Source organism: Pelobates fuscus, chromosome 1 (genome assembly GCF_036172605.1).
Source record: "Pelobates fuscus isolate aPelFus1 chromosome 1, aPelFus1.pri, whole genome shotgun sequence".
NCBI lineage: Eukaryota > Metazoa > Chordata > Amphibia > Anura > Pelobatidae > Pelobates > Pelobates fuscus.
The window spans coordinates 296,562,438-296,588,395 of record NC_086317.1 but is presented as its reverse complement, the minus strand read 5'-3'; the positions used below and the strand labels follow the sequence as shown (position 1 = coordinate 296,588,395).

The 25,958-nt window shown below is 36.2% G+C and overlaps 1 protein-coding gene across 1 annotated transcript in view; it reads right to left on the bottom strand.

The window, feature by feature from the left end:
* CFAP47 (cilia and flagella associated protein 47) overlaps positions 1-25,958 on the bottom strand; it is a 356,049-nt gene that overhangs the window by 172,614 nt on the left and 157,477 nt on the right. The window contains exons 42-47 of the mRNA XM_063457869.1: positions 17,791-17,864; positions 15,976-16,121; positions 12,031-12,139; positions 10,670-10,896; positions 8,508-8,685; positions 10-206 (exon numbers count right to left, since the gene is read on the bottom strand). Coding sequence (XP_063313939.1) covers positions 10-206; positions 8,508-8,685; positions 10,670-10,896; positions 12,031-12,139; positions 15,976-16,121; positions 17,791-17,864 — 931 coding nt within the window. The remainder of the gene's footprint in view (positions 1-9; positions 207-8,507; positions 8,686-10,669; positions 10,897-12,030; positions 12,140-15,975; positions 16,122-17,790; positions 17,865-25,958) is intronic.

Sequence of the window (25,958 nt, the reverse complement as noted above, 5' to 3'; positions counted from 1 at the left end):
TCCACTTACTACTGGTATGTCTTGAATCACTGCTTCACAGGCAGGAGTAATAAATTCAAGCTCGATGTCTGTGCTGCTTGGGTTGACCACACACTCAATCATATACACTCGTACATCATGAGCAGAACGTAGCAAGATTTGGCAAGGATAGCGACCAGGTTTCTCAGGGACAAATCGCATTGCAAGTAAAACCCTATTCGTTCCATCTAATACAAAATGAAATAAAAAAAATGGAGGTTCTCAACTAGTCATACTTTTTCAGAATTTGCCTTGCATTTTTTCACTTAACAAATGCAGGCCTCTTTATGAAATAAAGTTGATTCATTTTATAAGAGAAAGGGTATCATACAGACACACATCAACGTTAGTGATGGCGAGGACCCACTTATCCAACAAATGTAAAATACCTAGGCAAGGTGAAACCAGACAAGGACGCTCAAAATGCGTAAAATATTTTTATTTGTTTGAAAAGAAGACAAATAGTATTATAAATGGGTTATCATATTATTATTTTTTTTACTTATTAATCTCAATCTTGTAGACTTTTAATTAACAATGAATGATTTTCTACCCTGGCGCAACTATAGTATATCATGTAAATAAATGTACCCATCACTGTGCACATGACTGTGCCCATAGTAATATGGTGCAATGGCATTGCCCTTATCATAGAAGTGCTGCTTTTTTTATTTGACTCACCTGTACTACTCACACCAGTAATTACTTCATTAGCGTTTACCGCATCAACGGAACTAAGATCTTTTATTTTCTTAGAAGTGCTGGTTTCACTTAAGACAAACTGGATAGAATTTCAATTCTTATTCAGTTGTGGATACATTGTGCATACATAATTTTACCACAATTAAGTTGTAGACTACCTTTTCTTTGGTTGTCCTGACTATATAGTATTTGTACCAGTATTCTTGATTACAAATACATTTAAGTAATATAATACAATTTTAATAGTAACATTTCTATATTACTTAACCAAATAATGTTAGATCTGGTCAAACATTCTGGAAAAAAAGATGGAGAACAATGGGTTTTTTTTTTCTATGAAAAAGTTGCTCAAAGCAGGAAGAAGAAAAACTTCATTGCAAAGTGTCAGAATAAAGAAATATAACATGAGTATTCCTGAGTAGATAAAAGGTTAAAATGACTTCACCCATTGAAAATCCATTTATTCAATAAAATAGGAGATATAAGTGTCTGAATCTTCTTATTCTTTTCCTAGAATGAAATCTATCTTGTCTGGTTCCAATTCTCAATGCTTTTAAAATCATTGTCATATTTTTCTTTTTGTTCAGAGAAGATATTTCTTTTGAAATATCATACAGCTGCTTTTATCTGTGGTATATTATATATGAATATATATGTAATAAATGTAGAATTAAACTGTAAATACAATGCCTTTCACAAGGTCCTACTTCAGATATGATGCATCCTTTATTACAATACAATTTATCTAAGATTCCCTAAGCTAATTTGAAGGACCCTATTACAGGGCACACAATGTCACGTCTTGTTCTACTATCCATGCTTTAAGGTAACTCGCCACCAAAAGTGCATGCAAAATAGGATATTTGTAAAATTCTGTTTTGTCCCCACCAGTGAATATCAGTTCTGTTGTGCACATGTGTGTTAATGCAGTTGTGAATGTGCGTTGAGGGCTAGTATGTGTGTATATGCTAAGCTGTGCTGTATATGCTAAGCTAGTTTGTGAATGAAGAGTTGTTTGTGTATTTGTAAGTCCAGGGTCTCTATGTGTAGATATATGTGTGCTAAGCTTTGTGTTTATATGTAATTGTGTATAAACAGTCTCCATACACACAGACACACTCTCGAACTTTCCCCACCTACTCTGGAGAAAGTCTCTGTAATTGAGCCACAGCTTTCCTTGCCTGTATTGAAGGATTGCATCAGCTGCTCTCTGAGCTCTTCCCTCGGAGTTTAATTAATATACAAATATATGAAGCAATATTCTTACTGTAGAAAAAGCATTTATGTGTATATTTGGCACAAACAAATAATTGCTTTTCAAAAGAGATTATATAAACTAATTATAAAATGACAAGTCTGATAATTAAGGTATAATACACAAAAGGTTAATACATTACACTACACTTTTTTTTACATATGTAGAAATTAAGGGTCTTGCTGGATTCCAGGAACAACTGGGGCTTGAGCTCAAAGGAAAACAAAATAATTCCCACACTTAGAGAGTATTCCCACTCTAAACCCATGAACTGGGATCTCAATGGAAGCATAGCTTCACACTCAGGTACTCAATGCAATTCCAACATGCTACATACCTAAGAGGGGTTCAGTAAAGTTCTGTTACCCAGCACCCATTTCTGACAGTCACCTGAGTGATCTCACCTACTTCCCATAAGTAGCCTGTTAGAGAACTATATTACTCATCTTTCATTTCATAATACCTGGTTGCATTAAGAAGCAGTTGCCTGATTTCAAATGAAAAAAAAAAAAAACAGTAATACTAAAGGTTTTTAACACTGGATAAAACCAAAAACTCAGTTTATTGCTGCAGTGTATTAATGTAGCAAATTGGTAATAATCCAATAGACCTGGAACTAAAATTAAACACATAATAAGTCTGCAAGAAATCAGGAAATCATTTTTGCTACAATTATCACAAATTCCTGGTAGGATACTATCATCAAAAGTCTATTTTTTTTTTTTTTTTTTATGAACTTGGCCAATGATTTTTTATTTTTTTTTGCTATAGGTGTATGTGCATGAGCCTGCTACGGTCAAAACAATTCATTAGTACACAATAGTATTAGACTAATATAACACAATTTAAGTTTGATATTCAATAAATATTAACTGTGTGATTTGACAAAATGTCCTGCCTAAAAAGGTAACTTGATAGGAATGAAGCATATAAGAAAAGTATTAATAGTAACAAGAAGAATTTGACCTGATTAAAATACCATATTTACTTGAATCTAATGCTCACTTGTATTGGTAAAATAAAGTCTCCTAACTTTGAAAGCACATTAAATTCAAGTCCAATTCCAGTACTGACAAAAAGGAAAGCACAGTGCAATCAAGACAAACCACACATGCGTACTGCTTTCTTTTGCTGACTCACTTGCTCCTCACTTTACGACCTACTCGGACAATGACCACTTTGAGATACAATGTGCATAAGACTCAAATTCGCTAGGGCGAAATTTGCATCGCTGCGACATTGATGCGAGACTTGGTTTCCTTGTACAGTAAAGCTGTATCTTGTACGTTGCAGCAGTAGTGTCTTCTTGAACAAATGCACATTACATTCCCCAGCGAAAAACATTTTACGTCTTCCAGGTTTCAAAATGTAAATGCGCATTAGACTCGCTGGCGCATTAGAGTCAAGCAAAAACGGTAAATATGCATTATTTAGAATAATCCACACTTAAATCTTTTTTTTCCAAAGATTATGGAAGAATATCATAATTAAATATTTACAATATAGTAACTAAAGCTTCCCATTTTAAGTATTTAATTAAAATGCCACCGTTGGACAGGATTGTTTACAATGTGACACAAATAAACACAGATGAGGTGAGTAAAATAAGAGGAGATAAGGAAAGAGACAAAGTCATGTCCGCCTGTTACCATCTGTATTGCAACTGTATGGATATATGCAAATAGTGTTAGTCCATTCCTTATAATGTATGCAGTCAATCAATATGATGAACAAAATTGAGCTCGGATTGCTGCTTAACCCCTTAAGGACCAAACTTCTGGAATAAAAGGGAATCATGACATGTCACACATGCCATGTGTCCTTAAGGGGTTAAAGCTCAAGATTAAATTTTTGGTGGTTTTTACATATTCAATTTGATATTCCGTCTTTTGCCAGCTGCAAAGGGGGCATATCACACTAATTACCTTTTCATTGAAGTCATTTAGTGTTGCATTAATAAACTAAAAGGGACTGAAGGCAAGTTCTAAATGAAGGGGCACACATACTATTATGCTGTCAGTACATAAAGACTATTATACCGACAGTGCCATAATCAAAATGGCTATTAATAATTTTTTGCCCACTGTATTTTTCCATTATCTAATGTGAGTGTACATTTCCATATGTTTATTTAATAAATAAGATACAGACTTGCATTTTATTTTTGTGAAAAAGTATAATACAATCGCTATGTCACTAATTTTAGTCTATACAAAGTGTCAGTATATGTATTGCTTCTTGTGCTCTACAAAAAAGTAGTCTGCGCACTGCATGTTAGAATAGCAAGTTAACAAACTTAACTGCAATAAATATGACAGAATGACATTTGTGTAGTGTGTCAAAATGTCAAGGTTATGGTTATGGTTAATAAGGCTAGAGTTAGGGTGTTTGATTCAAATTTACTGTCATTTCATCAAACGAGATTAAACTGTAATTAAAAATGTATTAAAAATGTTCTATTTCTTATGAATCTTGTGTGTGTTGTTTCACCCCCCCCCCCCTCCCCCAAGTACTACATTCTGCACTGTAGAAAATATGTTTAAACATTATGTAATGAGATAAAAGCAAATACTATTTATTTTACATATAGAAATGGAAAAATAATTTACAAATGTAAAAAATGTAAATATTGAAACAAAACGGTTATTCAATTTTGAAAATAAAACCAGGTAATATTTATTTATTTATTTATTTATTTTTAAATGCACCAGTCTTATCAATAATACCTTAATTGAATAGATGTAAACTTATCGTGTCATAAATACATAGAAACATAGAATGTGACGGCAGATAAGAACCATTCGGCCCATCTAGTCTGCTCAATTTTCTAAATAATTTTATTAGTCACTGGCCTTATCTTATAGTTAGGATAGCCTTATGCCTATCCCACGCATGTGTAAACTCCTTTACTGTGTTAACCTCTACCACTTCAGCTGGAAGGCTATTCCATGCATCCACTACCCTCTCAGTAAAGTAATACTTCCTGATATTATTTTTAAACCTTTGTCCCTCTAATTTAAGACTATGTCCTCTTGTTGTGGTAGTTTTTCTTCTTTTAAATATAGTCTCGTCCTTTACTGTGTTGATTCCCTTTATGTATTTAAATGTTTCTATCATATCCCCCCTGTCTCGTCTTTCCTCCAAGCTATACATGTTAAGTTCCTTTAACCTTTCCTGGTAAGTTTTATCCTGCAATCCATGAACCAGTTTAGTAGCCCTTCTCTGAACTCTCTTTAAAGTACAATACTCCAAGTGAGGTCTCACCAGTGTTCTGTACAATGTTATGACCACTTCCCTCTTTCTACTGCTAATACCTCTCCCTATACAACTAAGCACTCTGCTAACATTTCCTGCTGCTCTATTACATTGTCTGAAATAATTACCCGTAAATTCCTCTCCTCAGATGTTGGGGTTAGGACTCTATCAAATATTCTGTACTCTGCCCTTGGGCTTTTACGTCCAAGATGCATTATATTGCACTTATCCACAATAAATGTCAGCTGCCACAACTCTGACCATTTTTCTAGTTTACCTAAATCATTTGCCATTTGGCTTATCCCTCCTGGAACATCAACCCTGTTACATATCTTAGTATCATCAGCAAAAAGACATACCTTACCATCAAGACCTTCTGCAATATCACTAATAAAAATATTAAAGAGAATGGGTCCAAGTACAGATCCCTGAGGTACCCCACTGGTGACAAGCCCAAGCTTCGAATATACTCCATTGACTACAACCCTCTGTTGCCTGTCACTCAGCCACTGCCTCACCCATTCAACAATATTGGAATCCAAACTTAAAGATTGCAGTTTATTGATAAGCCTTCTATGTGCAACAGTGTCAAAAGCCTTACTGAAATCTAGGTAAGCAATGTCTACTGCACCACCCTGATCTATAATTTTAGTTACCCAATTAAAAAAATCAATAAGATTAGGTTGGCATGATCTCCCTGAAGTAAACCCATGTTGTCTCTGATCTTTAAATCCATGTGTTTTTAGATGTTCAACAATCCTATCCTTTAACATGGTTTCCATCACTTTCCCCACTACTGAAGTAAGGCTTACTGGCCTATAGTTGCCCGACTCCTCCCTATTACCTTTCTTGTGAATGGGCACAACATTCGCTAACTTCCAATGTTCTGGGACTACTCCTGTTATCAATGATTGGTTAAATACATCTGTTAATGGTTTTGCTAGTACACCACTAAGCTCTTTTAATAGCTTTGGGTGTATTCCATCAGGTCCCATTGACTTATTTGTCTTTACTTTTGACAGTTGAAATAGAACCCCTTCCTCTGTAAACTCACGTATAATAAATAACTAATTTATCCTTTTTCTTAACTATGGTCCCTCTCCTTCATTTTCATCTGTAAATACCGAACAAAAATATTCATTGAGGCAGTCAGCTAGACCTTTATCCTCTTCTACATACCTCCCTTCTTTTGTTTTTAATCTAACTAATCCTTGTTTTACTTTTCTTTTCTCATTTATGTATCTAAAAAAAGTTTTGTCCCCCTTTTTTACTGACTGTGCTATTTTCTCTTCTGTGTGTGATTTGGAAGCTCTTGTAACTTGCTTAGCCTCTTTCTGCCTAATCTTATAGATCATTCTGTCTTCCTCAGTCTGGGTTTTTTTATAATTACTAAATGCTAACTTTTTGGTTTTTACTATTTTGGCCACATCTGCGGAGTACCACAGTGGTTTCTTGAATTTTTTGCTTTTACTGACAAGCCTAATGCAATTTTCTGTTGCCTTCAGTAGTGCAACTTTTAAATAATCCCATTTCTCTTGGACGCCATTTAAATTGCTCCAGTCTGATAATGACTCCTTTACACATATTCTAATTTTAGAAAAGTCTGTTTTTCTAAAGTCTAAAACTTTTGTTTTTGTGTGGTGTGACTCAGTCACTGTTCTTATATTAAACCACACTGATTGATGATCACTGGATCCTAAACTTTCACCTACAGTAATATCGGATACCAAATCTCCATTTGTTAACACTAAATCTAGTATGGCCTCTTTACGAGTTGGCTCCTCAACGACTTGTTTTAGAGACAATCCCAGTAGGGAGTTTAGAATATGTGTGCTCCTGGCACAAGCAGCTATTTTTGTTTTCCAATTCACATCAGGAAGATTAAAGTCACCCATGATGATAACTTCCCCCTTCATTGTCATTTTAGCTATTTCCTCGACTAATAGATTATCGACCTCTTCAATTTGTCCTGGGGGCCTATAAATCACACCTACACGAATTACTGTGTGATTACCAAATTCTAACGTAACTCAAACGGACTCTATGTTCACCTCACTAACTTTTAGATTGTATGCTATCCTTCACATACAGGGCCACCCCTCCCCCTTTCCTGCCTTCCCTGTCTTTTCTATATAAAGAGTACCCTGGTATTGCTATGTCCCAGTCATTTTTCTCATTATACCATGTCTCAGTAACAGCGACTAAATCTACACTATCAGTTGCCATTATTGCCACAAGTTCATGGATCTTATTCCCTAAGCTGCGAGCATTTGTAGACATGACTCATGTTGCTGGGTGTAATGCTAATAGCAGTTGCAGAGAAATCAAGATGTAGCAGGAATAGACTTAGACGTAGCAGGAATAATAGAAAAAACATCACAGGGAGAGACAAGGCATTTAGAATCTGTCCCTGAGCATGCATTCGAGGGCACCTATACCACATTAAACACCTCAATCATGCTATAATATACTGGATAAATAGAAAAAAATAGGAAGAAATGACACGTACAAAAAAAAAGTGTTAAGCCAGGTTCCACATTACTACAATCACGCCATGTGCTATGAAGAAAACTGTGTGGGCAAAGTAACAGAACCAGATGCAGAATAGAGCCTCAATGATTGTTTTGGCGGTCCAGCCGGTATTGTATTACATAGTTATATAATAATCTAGGTAGAAAAAAAGACTCAAATCCATCATAGACAGGCTAAGTTGCTGAGACTCAGAATGGGTTGACTATCAGATATTTCTCGAAGAACATTTTTTAAATATTCCGAAAATCATGGATATAAATAAAATCTGTATTATTATGCACACCCAAATTCAGCTTTCCTTTAAATTATTCCACATACAGGGTCAACAATTGTTGCATTGATGCAGTTAAGCGCCAATTATTTTTTAGAGGTGTTTTGTTTAAATAATTTCATTACAATATCAATTAAAGCCACTGTAATTAAATAAAAGACCATTCCAGATTTTCTGTAATTAAAGTCAACATTCCTTGGGCTACATTCATTGTGTGAGACAAAAAACAATTTCATGCTATGCTATTCTGCAGTTTAAAATTCATTCAGTGTTGACACCAATCCCATAAATAGTATATTGTAAATTAAATATAGCCTCTACTGTTTCAAAATGAACATAGGATAAGCAAATTTGAATTGTTCCAAAATAGTTGTATGCAATAATTATTACTAATGATGGTAGTCTTAAGAGTGCTCTGTTAACATAATTTTGTTTAAAAAAAAAAAAAAAAGATAGCAGGCTTAACCACTTTACCTTGTTCGTTGTCCACCGGGACAGATGTATCAGCAAGTTGCATTTTTGCTGACACCGGGATAGAAATATTCTTGGGAATCTCAAAGTGCTCAGGCATGCTAATTTCCACATCATAATCAATCAATTTCATCTTTTTGGAGCAAGATGAAAAAGAGGAAGATTTGAATGATGATTTAGCCTGTTTGTGTTAGATGATAACATAAGTATAAATTAAAACAATTGCGTAAAAAGAATTGTGTTAAGAAAGAATATATAACAATGAGGAGAAATAAAGATGATGATACTTATAATATAAAAGATAATTAGGGCTCAAAAAATCATAATTTATGAAATGGTAATAATCTGTAGATATATCAAATCTAAAATAGTTTAAACATGCATGGGATAGGCATAAGGCTATCATAACTATAAGGTAAAGCCAGGGACTAATGAAAGTATTTAGAAAATTGGGCAGACTAGATGGGCCAAATGGTTCTTATCTGCCGTCACATTTCATGTTTCTAAAATATATGTAAGAACAAGCTCATATTCACATGCAATAAAATTAGAAAACAAAATTACTAAATATTTTTGAGATGCAGTCTTAACCCCTTAAGGACACATGACATGTGTGACATGTCATGATTCCCTTTTAATCCAGAAGTTTGGTCCTTAAGGGGTTAAACAAATATGGCTACCCTACTTAACTGTGGACCATGAAGATGCAAATATTCTCTCTCTCTCTATATATATATATATATATTTTTTTTTTTTTTTTTTTTTACAGTGACGAATGGAAAGCGGGTTGGAGTCGGCTACAAAAGACTTAATTTGTGTAATTCTGTAAGAGTAGTGCTACAGGATAGTGATGATGTTGTATGTTAGTAAAACTGGCTCATGTTGGAGGGGCTATTACTAGGGATCTCTGCTAAAATAATTGTTTCTTTGTTTATATAAAATCACATTTGAAGCATCCATGTAATTGTTACAGGACTATCAAAAGTGTACCAAAAAATACTGAAAACAGTAAGTGTAATATATTTATTGCAGTATTCAATAATATAGTATAATCATTCTATATACCTATAGAAGACCATTGTAGCAGAGAATGAGGACATCTGAGTTTAACTCAGTTATTTCAAACTCACCCACTGTTACAATCACAGGAACATTGGGATTTAATCAATGAACTGGGATTTATTCACAGGAACTGTGCAAAACTGACAATTTCAAATTGTAAAAAATAATTTCCATGTTAGCTATATCTTCAGCTCATCTATTCTGGCCTTCTATTTGAATCCCATTTGAATTTACCATAGTGAATAGTGAACAAACTTCAATGACTAAAAATTCCTTAGCATTTCCTGGCATCATAACCACCACAGCTATAGTGGTTATGATGCTTGCCGAGGAGTAACCATTTAAAGTGACATTTCATATATATTTAATTTACCGTACTTCGATGGATAATATTTTATACAATGTGTTTTCACATGAGCTAGTGTGAGCTGCTTAAAACCATTTTAACTGTTTGAACTATCCCTTCCGTATGGGAATAATACTACATTTACAACATTCAATAGTTTAATCACGTAATGGATAAACAAGTATAAATAGCTTCAAGTTAAAAAGTCCTTTGCCGCTGAATTTGTTTATATTGAATTATCTTTTGTTACTTGTTAAAAAAAACTGGACCTTTCTTCCCATACAATTTTTAAAACTATAATGGTTTACTAAAGCATAAACTATTTTGATTCAGTCTTCGTGTTTTCAAAGTTGGATGATAATGATTTTTTTTTTCTTTTTTAAGTAACTGTGTACGATAACTTCTTCGAGACATAAATAAAATAAAGGAGAACAGTGGACACCTGAAGCTAACATAAGCACAGAAGGAGAGATTACTTTTCAAGGCTCTGAAAAGCTGCAGGGTTCCAATAGGATACGGCAATCAGCCTTTGTGCTTTCTCGCCACATAACCTGCTTTGTTGCGGAACTCTAGCATATAATTATTTTTGCAAACACATTTCACAGTACATTAATAAATATAACTTTTAGAACACTCTTGAAGGTGGATTCAGTGGTGCTCAAGTTAATTTCAGGAAAAACTAACAGAATGCTAATCCCTTATAGTAAGCAGAATCACAGCATTTGAATAGATAATAAACAGTGCGGGTAATAATTACCTTAATGTTATTCAGCCCTAATGCTGCCACTGCAGCTCGCACAGTGCTGCCCTCTAGTGTCCCAGTGATCTTTCTCCGTTCGTACTCCAAAGAAGTCATTTGCATCTGTGCTGCAATAGCTAATGCTTTCTCTCTGGCTTTATTAACCAGCGGGATTTGTAGCGTTTCTTCAAGAACATTCCCCTCGTTGCATTTTAAATACATTTTCTTCTGTCCACTTCTGAAGCCTAACACCAAGTAAGTAAGATTAATAAGTAAAAAAAATAAATTATTATACATTGAGATGCTACAGAGAATACCAATATATAATATATAACATTTAAAAAGGGACAAAAATTAATGAGTCCAACAAAGTTGATAACTCATTTACTCAATATGACCCTACTTTCCGAACCTCATTTATTTAATCTGGGTACACACTACCGGTGTTTTATGTTTCATTAGAACTGTAACAGAAAAATACATAAAGGTACAAATAGTATCTATAAACTCATATATACATAGATAGAGCTACACAAGTTCTCAAAGTAGAGATATTCCTTTTGCCTTGCTAATTGTATTTTTTTTTTTTAGAACTTTGCCCAACAATTTACCTGGTCTTGCAATGTTTTAGACTTTTTACACTACAATCATGACCTATAAACCTGCATGCTACCGAGAGATATTATATGATGACTTTTGCTATAAAATCATAAAACAAATGTGCTATTAAAGATTTATGTTGAAACAGATGGGTTTATACTGTTATTGCTCAGTTTAAACTACTGGGTATAAAACATTATGAAAGTCTTTATAAATTCTATAACACCAAGGCCAGGCAAGTACCGTTTTAATCAGTTTTGATATCCAAAGGTTTCACTGCAATTAAATGAATCCACTACAAAGTAATTGTTTTCCTGCGCTCTTTGGTGACCTCTGTGGGATTTCAGCAACTGATCTGTAAGCCATTACAAGGTCATGTAACCTACTGGCTGGGAATAAGTATATGTCCCTTTTTCAGACAGCACAATAAATACATTTCAAGTCTACACTGTAACTATCAGTGACAGAGAATGCATTCATAGGACAAATATTCACAAAATAAAACGACAAACAATTGTTAAAATCAAAGAACTGTTTTTGTCGCTGCAAATTTTACTTACGGTATATATTAAGCTATATGAACAGCAGGCAAATGCATGGATAAAACCTTACTTAAAACTAATTAAGTGCTAAATAATGGCATAAACAATACATTTCTGATTCTGATTTAGTCTCTGTTAACTAATGTCCACATGAACTACCACACTTAATCAATGAATCTGTGTCAACACTATTTTAAGGATCATACTTTGAAAGTGGTACATGACAGGCTAAACTACCTTGAGTGGCATGGCTGATACGTAAAATATTTTCACTGTCCACAGGAAGCAAAGCGGAAGGCAAAGGAGGTATACCGGTTCCTTCTATCATATATACAAAGTCTCCAATCTGAAATGAAAGCATGGGCAAACATGAGTTAGATTTTGTTACAATTCACATAAATATTTTGTGAAATATTACACAAATATTATTGTAAAATAATACAGAATTTTCAATTCTTTACACTGGTACGCATATTTCCTGAGGTTCTCCTGAAGCTGTAATTTAAAACGGCTTCAATAAACAAGTGGTTTTTCAACTGTACTCTTTTCATTTGCAAACCTGTAACTTGTGGACTTTTAGAGCTGAGTTGTTAAACCATGACTCATGAGTGTAACAGCGTGCTAACTGTATGCTTACTGAAATCCCATCAATACTTAAATGTATACTATAGGCACTAAAATAACGTTAGCTTAATGAAGCATGTTTGGTGTATAGATCATGAACCTGTTCATGACCTCTGAGGCTCCTACAGGGTTCAAAAGGCTATTAACAGAGCAGGAGATACAACATTTTAAATTAAACAGATCTATCATTAGATCTCCCTGTAGAGGAAGTGTTTAGGAAAGCTGTGGAAGTAACATGCAGGGAGGTGTGATTAGGGCTGTATAAACTAAGTGATTTAACTCCTAAATGGCAGAGAATATGCACAAACTGCTTCACTAAAGGAGCACTCCACTTACCACATGGGGGGAGGGGACAAAATCACTTTTTAGTAGATATACCCCCAATGAATACATTCATGAATTTTCATGCATATATTCATTTTGGGTATATCTTAAAAGAGTGTATGAACTGCAGCCTGAGCAAGTCATCTACTTTTTTCCAGGAAGATACTTCACAGGAAACTAACCAATCAGAGGCTTCTCATTGAGAAGTCTCTGAATTGGTGCACAGAAGACACACCGGCTCATGCACACGCACACCCAGTTACAAGGGAGCTAACGTAAGGAGATTGGAAACCCCCCTGGCTGTTTGATTGACAGCCAGGGGGGTGTTCCCTAATAAAAATTGATAAAAGGGCTGATTTTGCATTTATAAACTTGGGTTAAAATGAGGCTACTCCTCACCCATAAAGCTCTTCAGCAAGCTAAGGTGCTTTTGGGATATGGAGTTAACGAGAATCAAAAAGTGGATAAAAGCATGATCACAAATGAAACAGGGCCTCAAGTACAGTGAGTGTTTGGTTAGATTTGGTTGGATGTTGTACAATAGGCGTTTTGGATCTTTTTAAATATCTCCTTATAACTTTATTATCTAGTATCGAGGAAAGTGTCGTTTTTTTCACTTGAGTATTCGATTTTGTTTTTTCAAAGCCTTTTCCACTTTTTTTTTTTTGAGTAATTGAAAGGGTTAAGCCCTGAAATGTACTAATGCTGTTCCGCTGGCACTAGGTACGCAACTTTTTAGTTAGTGAGTTTTTTGTTGTGGGAACACAGACAGATAAATGGCAAGAGTGTAATGCCAGAAGCACTTACACTGAGTTGGTGCCTGCAGTGTCTTTTTAAGCAAGCATCAAACAGGCTACAGAGTTATCCTAAGAATAAAACTTTATGACCTGTAACTTGGATTTCTTGAGCTACTTTAATTGAACATATTTGAAAGAAGAGGGTGCAATAATTTACCAATGTGCAATGTGTTGGAGAGCTTTAATTCTAGATGTTTATGAGTCACTGAAAGAGATATTAAATATTATGTTTTCCACCAAGATCCATCCATAAAGTCAGGTGAAACAACGGTTTTAGAGAAAAATGTCCAAAGCAGTTTATTGCAAATTAATCTCATCTGATTTTTTTTTTTTTGGCCAACTTTAATTTTAAAGATGAAAAGTCAGACCTTTGCATAGAGACCATTTCAGTTTCTATGTCACAACACAATCATTCAAGTGTATCAAGAAGACTGTTGGAAATTTAGCTCAAATGTAACTCAAAGGATTATGTTTTTGAGTTCTGAAAAAAAATGTAAGTACAGTCTTCATGTTTATGATATTTCTAATGTAAGAATATGTGTCTGTTGTATATATGCTATGTCAAAGATATTCTGGTTAAAATGTATTCATTATCTGAGCTGCTGTTTTTTCTAAGTATTATAAAGACAGCAGTTGCCCTGTGTGAACAATGGCAACCTGATGTGCACTGGTTAGAAGAAGGCCATTGACCCTCGCTCACTATTTCACTAATACTTTTATCCACTGTGTTCATAAGTAGAGGCTAGATAAAATTATCCTATATATGTTAAACTAAAAACCTATTCCATTACAACTTTGCAAAGTATCATTTATTAATAAACGCTACAAGAAATTGAAGCATATTGTTTTTACAAACATTATGTCTTAAATATGTAAAACATCAAAACAAAGGTGCTATGTTTGTGTATTTCCCTGTTTGCTTTTGGCTTTGTTTTTTTTAGCCTGCATATTTACACTGGATGAATGTAAATTGTTTTATAATGTGTTTCGGATTTCTTCCCCTTTTAGCCCCTTTCAGCTTATTTTTATTAAAATAGTCTATTTCTTGATGCACTATACATGTGACATCATAGATAATGTGAATTAATACTTTTGTGATAGGGGGTTCAGAATGTTTCAAATGCACAGTGGGTTTCTATCACATGTGAAAGAAATATATATATAAAAAAAAAAAAACGGTTATTTGACAGATATCATTCAAGTGAATAATGTATTGTTATCTGTTGCTCATATTATATTGATTTGTAATATAAAGTCCTGACATCTATTTGGCTGCTTGTGAAAAAGTCTACAGTAATAAAATAATTGAAAAATGCATCTTGAATGGAAGAGAAAAGAGAACAGATAGAAGTGACATATTGAAGGACACAGCAAGACAAGAAGACTAAATTTACCAAGCATTATGCTATTTCCTTACTCTATCAACACTGAGGCTGATAACATATATTTATATTTTTTACGTCTAAAAAAGAATCCAACTAATTTCTAACATTTACAAGCCTGTACAAACATACTAGCATTATTTTTGTGTATGTTGTGTGTGTTTTATTAACCATACTGTCACATATAGAAATTCTGAAGTCCCAAACCTCTGCAATTCTATCCTCCACTCTCAAAGCTGTATTTCGTACATTTCTATATACTGATATCAAGAACCCCCACTCTCCTGAAATGCTTATGTCAATGTTGCAAATAAAACATATACAACAAGTTTATACTGGGAGTAAGGAAGGTCATATAATAAGAATATCCCATACAATAACAGTTTGAAATGTCCACTTGTGCCAGTAAGTAATGGTGGTCTTGGATAACTTGCTGGCGAAGTCCAGCGTGACAAAGCCACGCATGAAAAAGCATACATAGGTTATACTTAGAATGTTTGAAGGGGGAAAAATAACCCATTCTAACAAGCCACCTCCCTATGGTCATAATTGGGTAATATATCTGTACATAGTGCAAACGTAGCAGTATGGGGAAGGGTTAGTTGAATCCTCACCCATGGGATTTTGCATTTAATTTCTGTAATGTTATAATACCATTTTTTAGTAATAATGTTCACGTCATAAGAGTTGATAATAAAGTGCTTGTTTTATTTTTTGGACTTTAATTATTGTATATTGGTAATTATTAACTCCAAATACCAATATGCACATTTCCCATAATTTAGGAATGCCAAATGCAACAGTATATTTGTGTTGTGCGACTGTGTTTGAATCATTTCCAAAACTGGATGTTGTTCCATTTATAATTAGAAGTGGTACCTGTTTGTCAATGTGCAAGGTTTAATAAACATAAACAATTAATCTGTTTTAAGATAATCCATGCAACTCCATTATTGTTTAAGTCATCTTTATATAAATTCTATGGCAATAGTTTAGAAAGTTTGTATTTTATTTTGTTATATGATGTTAGATCAGATTCTGTATTTAATATTTACCTGCTCATTACTGAAAATAATTGTACAACAACGATTTCCAAGGCTGAATGGAAGAAAGATAATTTGCAGAGAAGCAGTTTCATTTTCTTCTAAAAAAAGCAAATTTGTTGAACAAAAAAAGTGGCGTAAAAAACTGGGTTCGAATTCTGTAAACATAAGAAAAAAAAAAAAAAAAAAAAAGGTTTATATTAGTACATTGTTCTTAACCCGGAAATATATATGCAATAAACTTTAAAATACTGATTGTGGTGCAGAAGATAGTTCTTAATACCAGAGTTTTAAACATCCCAACATACAGGTTAACTACTAGACAGAGACCGTCAGGCTGCATACAATTAAAAGTTAAAATATCGTTTGTGGATTCAAAGCAAGTGAAGCAAAGACGGTGAGATTTCACTGATAAAAGTCCTACATTAATTCAACTGAATAATGAAGAAATAGAACAAATTTAGCTGCTTCCCTTTAAAATGTCTTTAGGGTAACTATAGTAAAACAAACTTTGTATTAAATGGCAGGATGTTTTATTAAACTTTTATCACCCGTAGTTATTTATTTTTTCTGTTGTAAATTTTTATTTTTGTTGTGCTTCAGAGGAACAAACAGTCTTGCTCTGCCCCAACAGCAGTAAACAGTAAAGGGCAATCGATTATACAGCACATTTTTTAGTAATAGTATTTTTGCATGCATAATAGTACGTTCAGGCTGAGATAAACAGTTGAGCAGATGTTTACAAGGAGTAGCGTGTGTAGTTTAGTTTAGGAAGTGTCAGAGTGGAAACACTGTGCTATTTATACTGGGTAACATGACAGGCACATATGAATCAGCTTGCTACTGTTCAATGGTAACAGGGATAAATAAAAGAGCTTAACGTGCAGGTACCGTCCCTATTACTTGGAGCCTACAAAGTTAGTAATTAGCTATGGCTACCATAGTTTTTTTTTTTTATTAGGTACCCTATTCAACTAAAACAGGGAAAACAATTCAAAGAAGACTAAACCAGTTCCACTGTGCAATAGTGTTTAACAATGTAATATATATATAAAAACAATAGTGTATTAAAAGATCCAGAAGATTTAATAAATTTTGCCATGTCACTGAAATGTTTTATAATATAATGTATATGTGTATGAAACATGGGGGGGGGGGGTTGCACTATTATATAATATATAATAAACAATACAGCAGCACTCCATTTAAGCATGTTCAGGTGAGTGCAACATATATACACATTGTTAAACACTAACAATGTCAAACTGGTTTATATATATAGTATTTATATTGCAGTATATTGATAAGCAGATGATTGACTGAAAAAGAGTATGAGCAGTAAAAAACTAAATCTATAGTTATATATTATATATTTATTAAACATATAATATATAAATATACATATGTTTACTGCTCCTCCTTTACTATCTATCCTCCTTTCCTTTTATATTGGTGACTTTTCAATTAATCTGTGAATATCAACATTTAGTGGCTGTCCCCTAACCATCATCTTTTTTTCTCATCGATCATCTCTTTTTTTTCCCACCACAGACAGAACTACAAATCATGATTTAACTTGTCTATTGTCCATTTAATTTGTTTCGTAATTTAGTCATTTGGCGATCAGGAGATACAAACTTCAGACAACCCACAAACTGTCCAAAATTCGGACAATATGCAATTTGTTTAAAGCACAAATCTACTGAGCACTGTATGATTTGTGTGTATCTAAAATCAATATCATATCAAATACAATTGTTTAAGTGCAATGCCATCTGAACAGGGATTTCAGTGGAAAAACAACTTATGTAACTCAAAACAATTTACCTTGGGAAAATTCTCCATCGTCATTATTTTTTTCACAAATCACATTGGAAAGACAATGTTCATTGAAGTCAGTGCTGCAAAACAAGTTAGTTCAGACGTTTGTACAAACTGTACAACTGAAATTATTTTATAATTTGTATGACATTTCCTGTTTTTTTGCGTTTACATTATGTTTGTAATTGTGAAATGTGAATTCTACTTCTATTTTAAAATATGCAATGTTTTAATGATTACAGAAATTAAAGACTTAGAAAATAAATGCATTGTTAATGAATAGAACTAGTTAACAAGTGACATTCCAGATGTTGGTCCAAACATAAGATCTGTGATGATAGAGTTATCATTCAACAACATGAGCATTGCTGATAGGGGCTATGTGAGCTATATTTTTCAAAATTGCAATTAAACAGATTAGACTTGAACAGTTACAGGGACTTGGCAGAGCTGATACAAGATCTCAGATGGTAGCGCAGGCACAAGTCAAAGAAATTACAGAAATGGACATAGCGAATAGTTGGATTAGACTAGGATAAAGACTCTATGGAGAGCTGACAATGACAGGGAGTAGTGATGTCGCGAACATGAAATTCTCCGCAAATGTTCGCGAACGGGTGACCCCGGCGAACCGCCAGACTTCAATAGGCAGGCGAATTTTAAAACCCACAGGGACTCTTTCTGGCCACAATAGTGATGGAAAAGTTGTTTCAAGGGGACTAACACCTGGACTGTGGCATGCCGGAGGGGGATCCATGGCAAAACTCCCATGGAAAATTACATAGTTGATGCAGAGTCTGGTTTTAATCCATAAAGGGCATAAATCACCTAACATTCCTAAATTGTTTGGAATAACGTGCTTTAAAACATCAGGTATGATGTTGTATCGATCAGGTAGTGTAAGGGTTACGCCCGCTTCACAGTGACAGACCAAACTCCCCGTTTAACGCACCACAAACAACCGCAAACAGTCCATTTGAACAACTGCAAACTCTCCATTTTTTTAATGTATAAATACAGCCACAACCACTTATCCCAACCACACACCTTTCCTAATGTCCTATCCCATTAAAAGCATATTACCGCATATTTAATAAAACAGATAGACCCCCTACTTCATCCAGGTTACCGATCGATGGTTCGATATTCTGAGCCCTCTCTGATTTACTGTACACGACTATTCAATATTCCCACAAATTTTATATAGCATTTTGTTTGTTTGAGACCACCTTAAAAATATTGGATATCGCAAAAAATCATGAGCACTATATACTTTCTCTACAAACCTCTAAAACGAACCAAACTACTCATCCATCCGCTATACCACTTTATCCCACCTAGAACTAGTGCCCAGTTAAAATACTTGACTCTTACTTACCCACACTCAGTCATGCCACACACATTTCACCACTATTCTCACTGAAACCCTCTGACTACGGCTAAATTCATCTTCTACATCAGAACACTACTCCTAAGATTGGGTTGTATCCATGTCTCGGGTCTTTCATTTAGAATAGGGGCAGCTTCGGTCTCCTTCAACACTGACACTCCAGTGCATATTATTAAAAGATTGGGCAGATGGAAATCCTCAGTCTACAACCGATATATTCCTCATCCCGAGAAAGAAATTAGGAAAGCTTTTAAAAGTTTGGCTTTGTAAATTTGATGCAATAAGTGTGTTTTTCTTTAATACCTTTTCACCCTCTTTGCATGAACCCGATTTACATATATTACTAATATGTTTCTGAACATATATATTATATTATTCACTCACTCACTCACTCTCTGGGCCGGCCTAAGACATCATGCTGCCTAGGTCCAACGATAAATGACTATGGGGGATAATGTATAATAAACACAGGTTACTGGCTATGGAGGGATAATGTATAATAAACACAGGTTACTGGCTATGGGAGGATAATGTATAATAAACACAGGGTACTGGCCATGGGGAATAATGTATAGTAAACACAGGTTACTGGCTATGGAGGGATGATGTATAATAAACACAGGTTACTGGCTATGGGGGGATAATGTATAATAAACACAGGTTACTGGTTGTGGGGGAATAATGTATAATAAACACAGGTTACTGGTTGTGGGGGGATAATGTATAATAAACACAGGTTACTGGTTGTGGGGGGATAATGTATAATAAACACAGGTTACTGGCTATGGGGGAGATAATGTATAATAAACACAGGTTACTGGCTATGGGAGGATAATGTATAATAAACACAGGTGACTGGCTATGAGAGGATAATGTATAATAAACACAGGATACTGGCTATGGGGGAGATAATGTATAATAAGCACAGGTTACTGGCTATGGGGGGGATAATGTATAATAAACACAGGTTACTGGCTATGGGAGGATAATGTATAATAAACACAGGTTACTAGCTATGGGGGATAATGTATAATAAACACAGGTTACTGGCTATGGGGGGATAATGTATAATAAACACAGGTTACTGGCTATGCGGGATAATGTATAATAAACACAGGTTACTGGATATGGAGGATAATGTATATTAAACACACAAAAAAAAGAATAATAAAAAAAAATGAATGCAGTTTCAGAATTAATCTAAATTTTATGGCAAGACAGGAGGCTTCATATTTGCTTTATCTTTCTTTACTGAACCTCCCAGCAGCAAAGGAACAGTTAAAAGTAATGTAAAAAGTTCAACCAATCAGAGGGTATAACAGTATTATATGATGTCATCAAACTCCTCCCATATCCTCTTTCTTTGCTGCTTGCCTCCCAGGTGAGTCTACTCCAATTATATTGCTGTATCATTTAACCTTTAATACAATATTTCAACTAAAAAAATTATTACAATGGTCATATACCTTTAACACTTTATTCACTTATCACTTTAACAACACTTTCTGTGGAAACATTTATGCTCTATTTATTTTAATTTCATTCTATTCAATCTTGGACTACTTTGTCAATTTCCTATTAAACTTTATTTAGGTTTCCCCTTTAAATCGCAGGAGGTTTTTCCTCCTGCGACTCATTACTGCTTTTTACTATTCTCAGTTTCGCGCCCTCGCGTTACCCCGCCCGTTCGCATCAGCACTTAGCAAGTGCATTGTTTCCCGCCCTTTTGCTGGCGGCGGCCATTTTATTCGCATTCCAGTCACCAGAGCAGCGATCAACTCGCCTGACTTCGGATCTGGTAAGTACTATTTTCCTCTTCTGTTATAGCACCTTAAAGTGCTAATACCTGAATTTATTTTAGTGATTTTTTCCCCCCTTTTATTTCCTTCTCAGGATTTTTTCCAACACCTGCTGTATTATCATTGTTGTTACTAAATAAAGGAAGGCTTTGTGGGTGACCCCCACCATTTTATTATCTGCCACTTCATTATATTGAGTGTCTTTAATATCAATTCTTAAGGTGTTTTTAACACCAATATTACTGTTCAGGGTGACCCCCTTATACAAATGCACTATAATTAAAGTGATACAACACTTTAATATCAATTCTTAAGGTGTTTTAACACCAATATTACTGTCTACAAATACACTATAATTACAGTGATACAACACTTTAATATCAATTCTTAAGGTGTTTTACACCAATATTACTGTTAAGGGTGATCCCCTTATACAAATGCACTATAATTAAAGTGATACAACACTTTAATATCAATTCTTAAGGTGTTTTAACACCAATATTACTGTTAAGGGTGACCCCCTTATACAAATGCACTATAATTAAAGTGATACAACACTTTAATATCAATTCTTAAGGTGTTTTAACACCAATATTACTGTTCAGGGTGACCCCCTTATACAAATGCACTATAATTAAAGTGATACAACACTTTAATATAAATTCTTAAGGTGTTTTAACACCAATATTACTGTTAAGGGTGACCCCCTTATACAAATGCACTATAATTAAAGTGATACAACACTTTAATATCAATTCTTAAGGTGTTTTAACACCAATATTACTGTTAAGGGTGACCCCCTTATACAAATGCACTATAATTAAAGTGATACAACACTTTAATATCAATTCTTAAGGTGTTTTAACACCAATATTACTGTTAAGGGTGACCCCCTTATACAAATACACTATAATTAAGTGATACAACACTTTATTACTACTCAGTGGTGAACCCCACTGTCTATGGTTATAATTAAGTGGTTAACCCCACTGTTTACTATCATAGTGGTACAACCCACTTGTGTATATTTTAGTGGACAACCCCACTAAATATTGAGTGCCGCCTACGTATTAAACTACACAAATATTTTGGGTGACACCCATCTATACTCTGAAATAATTTTGGGTGAACCCCATTCAACTCCATTCTTTCAAATTAATATACTTAACTGTTTGGCAACCGCTCTAAGACATACCATGTCTGACAATAATGAGCCCGCTATATCCCAGGTACTCAGAGCCTGGTTGGTTTCAACCATTGCAGATTCCATCCCCAAGGCATTAGCAGCCTTTCATGAGAAGACTTCGGCCGAAGTCACCCCTACTGCACGTCAACTCTCTGATTCCGAGGACTCTCAACCCTCGGATCAGGAGGTTACACGCAAACGCCCCTGGAAAGGGGAGAGTAGGTCTGCGGGCAAGGGCAAGGCTCCTGCCAAGTCCCAAAAATTGATTGCCACTCGCCCCGTTCAAGCTAACTTTAACCCCTTAGAGGGTCTACATCCCACACGTTAGACGGGGTTGACAATTATTTCCTTGGATATTCTGGTGAGGACCCCTCGGCGAATGCGCTAGGGGATACCCCATCGGAATTTGTCAAGGAAACCTTTCTCACACATAAAGATCTAGATGCTATACTACCTAATCAAAAGGACCCGATTCAGACATCCTTCTGGATGCTTCGGGTGATCCTTCATTTGACCCCAGGGTCATCAGACACCCACGGTCGGCAGAATGGGCTCCACCAGAGCACATTTCCAACTTTTGTAAAATGTGGTTATGCAAACCACTGGACAAAGAAATTAGGGCAAAACTCAGAGCCGAGTGCCCTCGACCGACCATTCCAAACAAGGTAGCTCTCACGCCAGATTTGACCCAAACACAGTTAGAGAGTGGGCCCAGAGAGCCTTATGCTTACTAGGCAACGCCAATGTGGCCATGTCCACTGAGAGACGCTAGGCGGCACTGTACAAACTGGATGCAAAATTAGCCGATCTGAGCTCCCGAGAACTGGGACCAGAGGCAATGGATTACTGTTTGGGGACTCGTTCATGAAAGACCTTTACAAACATGTAGTGGTGTTCACCACCCTAAATAAGGCTCAATCCTCCTTGCGCAGGGTTTTTCGTTCTCAGTCAGGCCGTTTTTCTGGGAGAGCTGGACGTTATAGAGGCTGAACGAACAGCAGAATCGCCTTCACAGGCTACAGGCCTCGCCCCTCTGAAAACTATTGGCAATCGGGACAACCCCGACACTACCACAGGCAACTATTCACTAATAGAGGGTCTATCCGGGGACGTGGATCTGCCTTCCTACGCGGAAGAGCTGCTCCAGGTAATAAATCTCCCTTCTTTCAATGTACCTATAGCAGGTTGATTAACCAGTTTTTCCAACAGTGTTCAAATAGATTTCCTTTCCACCCCTTCCAGGACACCCCATTTACACCACTGCAGATGTCTGCAGCAGACAACCTGACACTACAAACCGAACTGCGCAAGCTAGTAAAAAAAGAGCCAATAGAGAAATCCCCTTTCCCGCATACTTTTCTAAGCAACATTTTTTTTTGGCCACAAAAAACTGGAGATCTACGCCCAATAATCAACTTAAAAAAAAAAAAAAAAACCTGAATCACTTTGTCAGGTATCGCCACTTCAAGATGGAGGGCATCCATCTACTCAGGGACCTTCTTTGCGTGGGAGATTGGTTCTCCAGCTTCGATCTCAAAGACGCATACCTCACAGTTCCTATTGCTCGCAACCATCGAGCTTTCCTTCAATTCCTCTGGCAAGAGGAAATCTGGCAATTCACATGCCTCCCGTTCGGACTATGCTCCGCACCATGATGTTTCACGAAACTGATGAAACCAGAGATGGCGCTACTCCGATCACAAGGGATTTGATCCATCATATATTTGGATGACATCCTGATAATGGCACAAGACATTCGCAAATTGTTATCAACCCATCAGATTCGCTTACGCGATCTGGCCCATACTATAGGCCTACTGTCCGCCTCTATCCAAGCCATTTACCCAGGACCTTTACACTACCGAGCCATGCAACGGCTCAAGACATACTACCTACACCGTTCCACCTCCTACGATCAGTACATCCAACTGACAGACGAAGTTCGTATAGAACTTCACTGGTGGCTTCACAATATGGAAGCCTGGAATGGCAAAGCCATCTTCGGATCACAACCAGATTTCATTCTGGAATCCGATGCCAGTCTCCTGGGATGGGGCACCACATGCGCCCAAGGGTCCACAGGGGGACTTTGGTCCCCATCCGAACAAGCACTGCACATCAATTGTTTGGAATTGATTACAGGATCTTTCGCAATTCGCAGTTTCACGAAAGACTGTTTCAACTGTAGTACTGCGCATGGACAATGTCTCTGCAGTGCGCTATGTGAATCAGTTAGGAGGCTCCCGATCCAAGCTACTATCCGATCTGACCAAAGATCTTTACCAATTCTGTCTAGAACGGAACTTATCTATCAGAGCAGAATATCTTCCGGGCACGGACAACCTAGTCGCGGATTGGTTCTCTCGCCATTGGAGGGATGTAAGCGACTGGCAATTAGACCCCCGCGTGTTCCACCAAATTCATTGCCTTCGCGGGCCCCTTACACTGGACCTGTTTGCATCCCGTCTGAACCGCCAGACGGAAGCCTTTATCAGCTGGCTCCCAGACCCCAGTCATGGGCAGTCGACGCCTTTCTACATCCTTGGCCGGAGACAGGAGCCTATGCGTTCCTACCTTTCTCCATGATCCAACGCACCCTCTACCGGGTCAAAGCCCTAATAGTGACGATAGTCATTGTCACTCCACTAAGGAGAACCCAGACTGGGTCAGCTGGTGTTTTTCAGCACCTCTGACGATCATCCTAAATTTTCTGTCTACCCTGTTTGATCAAGGTAAATCCTATCGATCAATTAATGTCTATAGATCCACTATCTCTGCGGCCCATAATCCCATTGACAATGCGTCAATAGGGAAACATCCTTCAGTCTGTAGACTTTTACGAGGGATCAGGTTAGCCAGACCCCCTCTTCCTAAATACTCCTGTTTCTGGGATATCACTCAAGTCTTTTCCCTTTTAGAATTCTGGACCGCTAATGAAAATTAGCGAACAAAACTAATTCTTCCTCCGTATTCTACCTTACTTTCCTAATAGAGAGTCACTCTGCGTGGCACTCTGCGTAAGGCATTATTTAGATGCCACCACCACTCTACGCCCCCCTACGGGACCCCTCCTCGTGTCTTATGTAAAACCACACAAACCGGTATCCGCACCCACCGTCGCACGGTGGATCAGATGGATACTAGCGCAAGCAGGCATTGACTCAAATTTTGGCGCATATTCAGTCAGAGGAGCAGCCACATCCTCAGCCTTTCGCGCGGGAAGCTTCCTCTCAGACATTTTGTCATCTGCAGATTGGTCCAGAGAGTCCACATTCCGTACATTTTATTTCAAACCTATGACACATGCTGCATCTTCTATCATATAGGAGCGTTAAAACAGCAAATATGAAGCCTCCTGTCTTGCCATAAAATTAGGGATTATTCTAGCTTTAGTGACTGAATAATCTAAATTTTATTAACGACAGGAGGCGAATATTTTCCCCCCCTTCTTTATTTTCACTTTTTAACACCCGCCCAGGTAAGTTACTATGCATTCCAGTCTACTGGTTACACACACTTTATACACCATCTGCCATAGGTTCACGCCATAACACTTCTAATCTAGTGTTTGAAATATTCAATATTATATTCAAAGAGTAACTACAATTTGTTCTTAACATACATGCCATAAATTGCATTCACCTAGTATGAGAACCTATACTTTCACGTCTCTTCTCTATTCCCTTAGTGTGAAAAATACCTACCTTTGTATATACGGCTCCTTCAAGCACGCTGAAGATTCCACATGTTGACTACTTCAGGACTCCAACTTACAGTTTACACGGTTGACACAGACATA